The sequence below is a fragment of the Belonocnema kinseyi genome, chromosome 10, assembly GCF_010883055.1.
Source record: "Belonocnema kinseyi isolate 2016_QV_RU_SX_M_011 chromosome 10, B_treatae_v1, whole genome shotgun sequence".
NCBI classification, from domain to species: domain Eukaryota; kingdom Metazoa; phylum Arthropoda; class Insecta; order Hymenoptera; family Cynipidae; genus Belonocnema; species Belonocnema kinseyi.
The window spans coordinates 93,212,300-93,219,101 of record NC_046666.1 but is presented as its reverse complement, the minus strand read 5'-3'; the positions used below and the strand labels follow the sequence as shown (position 1 = coordinate 93,219,101).

Here is a 6,802-nt window from a genome sequence, read left to right as displayed (position 1 = left end):
TTAGAAATTTAATATTTTCATAAACGTGGCTATAAAGTAGTTGACAAGAAAAAAAATTATCTTCAATACTATTGCACCTACCGCAACGAGCCAAACCTGTTAATATTTGCAATATGATAAGTATTAGCACCATATAAATAGATTTCATAAAAACTACGTTTGATAGAAATAATAAGTATTTTAAATGCTGGCATATTTGAAGTAAAATACAATAGCTCCTTTGTTTAAGCGATAATGCCGCCTCTTTCGTTTGCTACTCTGCGGGCTTTTGAAAGCAGGGTCGTGTCTACTCTGGGCGCACTCTAAGTGCACATGTTATCAACTATCTGGATAATATTTAATTAAAATTACGCATATCAATACGCAATAAAATAATAAGAAATAATTTAAAAAAGGCATTTTTGAATTTTTGAAATTAGATTGAAAAATATTTTAGGATACGTGAAAATAGAAAATAAATATTTTTTGTAATAAAAATCAATAATAATTTGTAGAGCTATGCATTTCTTGCAAAGTTTTCTAAATATTTAATACTCAGCATGGTTTAGATCGGCAGTGCAGCAGCAATTTCACAGGTACTCTTTTCGAACTTCACCTGCTCCTTTGTTAAAGCTGAAAGTTCATGAGAGTCCCAAATTGCCACATTCTTATCGTAATCTTATTGCATTTCTACAGATGTCTCTGTCATATTCCATTGTTAATGATTAATATTTCAGTTTAAAATCTAGATATTGGTATTAAAACTGTGTTAGTATTTGGATTCTATTAAGTTATTCACATAATTAATATTATTGTATCAATTATTATTCATTTAATTTTCAATAAGTAGTGACTCAGTGTCTTATTTCAGTTAAAAATAATGACTAGCAATGTAATTTTTGTTAATAATTATGGACTAATTATTAAGTAGTACTTATTAATTTTTAATAAATTACTCGATTTCCTTAATAATACATAATTAATTATTCGATATGTATTATTTTAATAATTATAACAATTTCATAATGAATAAAACATGAAACATTTTATACTTTAATTATTGTTATTATGATTAATTATCATTAAATATTTATTAAATACTATTTATTTACAGAATTTCAACGATCCTGATAAAAAATCACTCGAAAAGATAATGGTAAATAAAATTATTTGATATTTAAAAGAAAGTTAAAATGAACATTACCAATTTACCAGTTACTACTTAATAATTAGGATGAGGCACTGACGAAAAAATTTCAACCAAAACTAAAGGCGTTACGAGGAAGTAGTATTTTTAATCAATGGCCGTGTGCCTAGTTTAGGAATCAAATAAATCGGACCACCCGGCTAGCAGTACGCGTGTATAGCGAACAATCTTCGAGTTAAAAAAGGTTAATAATTAATCATTTACTAAATATAAAAGAAAAAAAATCCCCTCCAAAAAATATAATTATTAAGAACAATGCAAAGTGATACACATCAACGCTGATAGGGCAGGGTACAGATGTATTATGTGCGTGCTATACAGCCCTGAACTGAGGAACGAGAAGCTGCGTGCTACTGTGCTTCAAAGTCCGCCCGCTTCTTTGAATGAACCGCTGCACTTCAATGAAACAAGTATCCTCACTTTGTCATTATTAATCGAACGTTTTTACATTGTGTTAATTCTTATCTTTTTGCAAACATAAACAGCTTTGGCTCGTTGCGATAGGTGTAATAGTATTGAAGATAATTTTTTTTCTTGGAAACTACTTTATAGCCACGCTTATGAAAATATTTAATTTTTGAAAAAGTTAGAAGTTGTTAAGGCTTTGAAGAATAAATAAAAAAAATCGAAATTTTTTAGGCAAATTTGATGATACAGGAGCGTCTCAAAGTTGACATATGTCACGACGCGACGATTCTTTTTTTTGCCTCAAGTGTAACAGCTTTTGCGACCAGAGCGAAGAATGTAGTGTTGTAAATACGCTCATTGTAATTAAAGTGAATCAGTTTTCAGTTTATCATCAATGCCCCATGGTGCTTCACGAAATTACAGTTTTCAATGCCATCTAACTCATTTGAAAGAGACTGCACAATCTCGTGAGCGTAAACGTCCTCTTCCTCATACGCTGTTGGAAGTTGCGTCGGGAGAAATACCTACAAATAATAAAATCTCTTACATTGATGTTCATTTCATGAAAATTTGGGAAATCATAATTGAAAACAAAGAATATATGTTTACATATGTAGCTTATATCAATTTCTTACGCCCTTTCTACTGACAGACATCACAACACGAAAAGAGTTGAAAAGAGGAATTAGAAATTGTATAGTCTTGAAGTCATAAACTGTAATAACATTTAATTCTTTTTTTTCAAGTATTTCTGACATTTAAGAATGAGTTTCGTTAAATTGGATATTCTGAGGTCGTTGAAAATGCATTTACGGCAATATAAAAACTTCCAAAAATACATTAAATTTTTTAAATAAACAAGTTTTGTATGTTTAAAATCTTGGTATTAATTAAGAATATTTCTCGTTTGAAAAGCTCCTATATTAATTATGAAATAGTGATACTTGCAAGTATAATTAAATATTTATGTCCAAGATTTGTTATTTCATCCTTACTACAATTAATAATGTCAACGTAAATTAGAAACCACATTACTTAAGGTTCCTAACTCAAATAAAAAATATTTAAAGTTTGAGCACCTTAAATATTTTGAACTAGCAGAAAATTCACACGCGCAAACCGTGTGTTTGTTCAGGTCCATTGACTTTTGTCCATTGACTATTTCTCTTGAAATTATGTGCAATTTGTTAAAATAACTTAAAATGTTCAAAATCTTTTTAAACCGTTCAAATTTTTTCACATCCATTAAAAATGTTGAATCCCTTGAAATCCCTTAAAATAATATTAATTCCATTTTTTTTATTGTACATAGATCATAAAAATAAATTTAAGTATATAGAAATCATTTGAGATTAAATGAATATAAACTAAATTAAACTTATTCATCACATTTCTTTAAAAATCGGTCTAAATAAAATGCTTACGCAAGTTCGCGTCCATGGAATTTTATTTTCTAACTTGAAAAACATGAAATATTTAAAAATTCATATTATCAATTTTTTAATACAGAGTTCTAAACATTTTTGAAACGAGTTTTCGGAAATGATAAATTCCAGTTAGTAACAGTAATATTTTTCTAATCTTTTATTAAAATTTGTTTATAGTTGAAAAATAAAGAATTCAGAAATTGTTAAATTTGCAGCTTCTAGAAATAATCTAATATTACAAAAAAAAATTTGTATTGAATAGCTGTTGAAACCTATTAAAGTTATATACAGAGGTTTAAACAATATAAAACAGAAAATGGTTTAACTGTTAAATTTTGAAAATAAAAAAACACAATTTCCCTGTGTTAATGAAATACTAAAAGGAATGTATATTAAAAAAAATTAACATCTATTAAGAATAACGGATCAATTTGCCGTACTGATAAAAGTTTGTTTTTGGTGACTTTTGAAAATTGTTTAAATTCTATAACTTATGGTATTTGCGTTCAATCGAACATGTCATCAATACTAATTGTAAAAATTGTCATTCTTTTCTGAATTTTTCGGATAATCGAACAATTTCATGCTTAATCTGTTACAAAAAAATGTTTGCTACTTTTTGAACAATTCTTAAATCTTATAAGTTTGTCTAATTTTCATTAAATTTAAAAATACAACTGTTTTTAAAATTGGAACTGTGAAATTAAATTCTTTATGAATATTATTTTTTCTTAAAATATGTACAATACTTTATGAGCATTCGTACGTTAAAATTACACTACTTCAATTTAAAATAAAAAACTGTAAACATTTCAGTTTGAGAATTTTTTGTCTACAGTAAAATATTGTTAAATTTTAAGTATTTGCAGTTTTAAAATGTGCAATAGAAAACTTGTAGTATTTGAAAACTCATATTTACAATTAAGAAGGTTTAAATTTGAAATTGTCTAATTATGAACATTTTTATTATATCTACAGAAATCAATTAAAAAATGAAATTCTTTTTCTTGGTTCACAAATTTTTAGAAAAAGGCAATCAAAAAAGCAGGTGAAACTTTTAAAAATATTTCTAATATAATGAAAATCTTTATTCAAATTTAAAATAAAGAATCTGTAATGTGGACCGTCGTACTTTATTGTAGTTAAATTCAAAAATATTCAATTTAGATGGATTCAGAAAAAAATTATTTATGAAGTTTTAATAAATCATAAATTGTTCATTTTATAAGAATCCAAATTTTAAAAAGTTAAATTGATTTTTATACATCATTCTGTAAGTTGAAAAACGAAATTTACTACTCGCGGTAGCATGTTCTAGTTTCGAATATAATAATTTTGCAGATTTACAATACAAAATTGTATTATCAAATAAGACATAAGATTTCTTATTTATATTAAGTACAAATTCAAATTTCTTCTTAAAAGTCCCAATTTGGTGGAACTGTTATAAAAAAATTAAAAAGTAATATTTCTGGCTATTGCCTGGTTTTTCGAAGAAAAGAGCTCTTCGTTTATTGAATCCTTTTGACTACTTGAAAAAGCCATTTTAGTGCTCAATTTTTCCTTTGAATATTCCTGCAAAATTTGTTCCTCCATTATATTATCAGAATTTGAAAAATTATAGTCCATCACCTGCTCATTTTCCGTATTACGAGTAGCAAATTGAGAAGGGTCATCTGTTACCTAACAAAATGTAATCCAAATGATAGCTAACAATATAAATCATATAAAGCATTTAACACGAATAATATTGCATTGTAACACCATTAAATAATTTAAAAATATTTACCCCTTTATTCGAAAGCTTTTTATATCTATACCAGGATGATGAAGGGATTGGATCTTGTGACCCGGGCTCTAAATACTGCTTGTCTTGTTGACGGTTGTCCATGATTATCTAAAAATAAATTGTGTACCTTTTTCAATAAAACGAATATAAGATTAAGAGATATTTGTCAAGGTATAAAAGAAAGTTTAGTTACTGAAAGATAACAAATTTTAGGACAAATTTCATTCAAGTAATCGATTTTTCTTATTTTTATTTATCACTTAGTATTTAAAAAACTGAACTTCCATGCCAAACGATTTTTCAAAATTGTAAATATTATCAAAGATATTAAATATTTAATTAATTTTTTTAACCATTTTTGTTTATATCGTAAGCCTATTTGAAAAAAAATTACGAAAAAAAGTGATGTAGCAAGAAACTGATTTTAGAGAAAATGATAAAATTTTAACAAACGAAAAGTCCCCAACTGTTTTTTATTCTTTAAATACTTATCACTCTTTTGCATCACTCTTTTGCATCATGTTTAGAGCCTCTTCTGTTGAGAAAAAGAATGCAAAATTACGCTTTTTGTTATTTTGGAGAGAAACAAAAAACATTTAAAAAATATTAACTCTCGACGCTCCATGCTAAGTTTCAAAATACAGTGCAACTGAAAATAAATAAAAACATATAGAGACAAAGAGTTTGTAATCACGTAGAATTGTAAAAAGATACATAAATGTTAGTGAATACTTTCATTTGCAACATTTTCAGAACAATTTAAGAAGTCAACGTATTCGTCGGAAAGTTGAAAAGGAAAGATTTAGTAAATTTGAGAAATTGGAAGCTTGCAATTTCAGGTATGAAAAAAGAATTGAGTGAAACTGGCTTTATCACTAAAAATTAACTGCTTCATGAGAGAAAGTCGTAGTGTCGAATAAGAAACGTTATCATGCCGGTAACCTGAAAATAAGAATGCTGCAGGGAGAAGTTTTATCCTACATTCTTGAATATTCACTTCGTAAATATAATAATTTTCTAAATGTCAGAAGAAGGTTTATCAATTATTACTTCTACTTACTTCTTGATACTGACTTCCTTTTAATTGCCAAATCTTGTCCAATCTCGGTCCGACGTGTGACACTTCAAAGGTGTATAATGGTGTTCTTGAGTGTTTTGTTTAGAAGAAAAGAAAGTAGACGAAGAAGAGTGTTTTGTTTTGTCGGATCTGGTGCATCAATAATTTATTTGCATTTACGTGTAGTGATCAAAACATCAAGGAAATGGCTAATCAGGAAATTTCGGTAACTTTAGTTTATTTTACTAATCGTACCGAAAATGTAGTTCCATTTGCATCCGTTGAAAAATTTTCCCCAAAAAATCGAAAAGACTTTTTTCGAAAGCGGAAATATAAAGTTTGGTGGGAAGGACACAAGGACAAAACTGATTCCTTATTGAATGCGTATGTCCTCCTTTTGGACAGTAAGTGAAAATTTATCTCAATATTTTATGCCTCTAAAAAATCATCAAAAAACAATGTTTTACTTTTTACCAATCAAAAGTATATCGTTACCCTTACCACAACTGAAAAAAGTAAGGCGTTACCTTTGTATTAATTTTTTGTGATACAATTTTTTGTCACTTAAAAATCCGGAAGGCTTTAGACAGTTTTTTATTTGACAGCATTTTCAAACTTAAAACTTATATTTTAATTTACTGACAATTTTACTATTCTATTATTGGTTTAAAATTAATCGCTTTTAATTAAAAATTCAACAATATAATTTACAATTAATGTGCTATGTTGTAAAATCGTCTTTTTTGGTACAAAATTAATCTTCTTGATTGAAAATTTTTCTTCTTGGTTGAAAATAGTTCTGCTTTGGTAAAAATTCATTTTATTATTTGAAGCTCTACCAGGTGTATACATATGAAACCGGTATTTTTTCAAGAAAAAAACACATTTATTTCAAGAGAATGATAACAAATATTTTATTCAAAGTATGCACCCTC

At 27.2% G+C, this 6,802-nt stretch overlaps 2 protein-coding genes across 3 annotated transcripts in view; one reads left to right on the top strand and one right to left on the bottom strand.

The window, feature by feature from the left end:
- Positions 1–1,764: 1,764 nt before the first annotated feature.
- Positions 1,765–5,935, bottom strand: LOC117181894. The gene is made up of 4 exons (XM_033374909.1): positions 5,871–5,935; positions 4,811–4,918; positions 4,504–4,704; positions 1,765–2,118 (listed from the first exon to the last, which is right to left on the bottom strand). The coding sequence occupies exons 2-4, from the start codon at positions 4,910–4,912 to the stop codon at positions 1,975–1,977; spliced, it is 447 nt and encodes a 148-aa protein (XP_033230800.1). The 5' UTR covers positions 4,913–4,918; positions 5,871–5,935; the 3' UTR covers positions 1,765–1,974.
- Positions 5,936–6,068: 133 nt separating this feature from the next.
- Positions 6,069–6,802, top strand: part of LOC117181895 — a 10,751-nt gene continuing 10,017 nt past the window's right edge. For both annotated transcript variants that reach the window (XM_033374911.1, XM_033374910.1), the window contains exon 1: positions 6,069–6,271. In XM_033374911.1, coding sequence (XP_033230802.1) covers positions 6,073–6,271 — 199 coding nt within the window. In that variant the 5' untranslated portion in view covers positions 6,069–6,072. The remainder of the gene's footprint in view (positions 6,272–6,802) is intronic.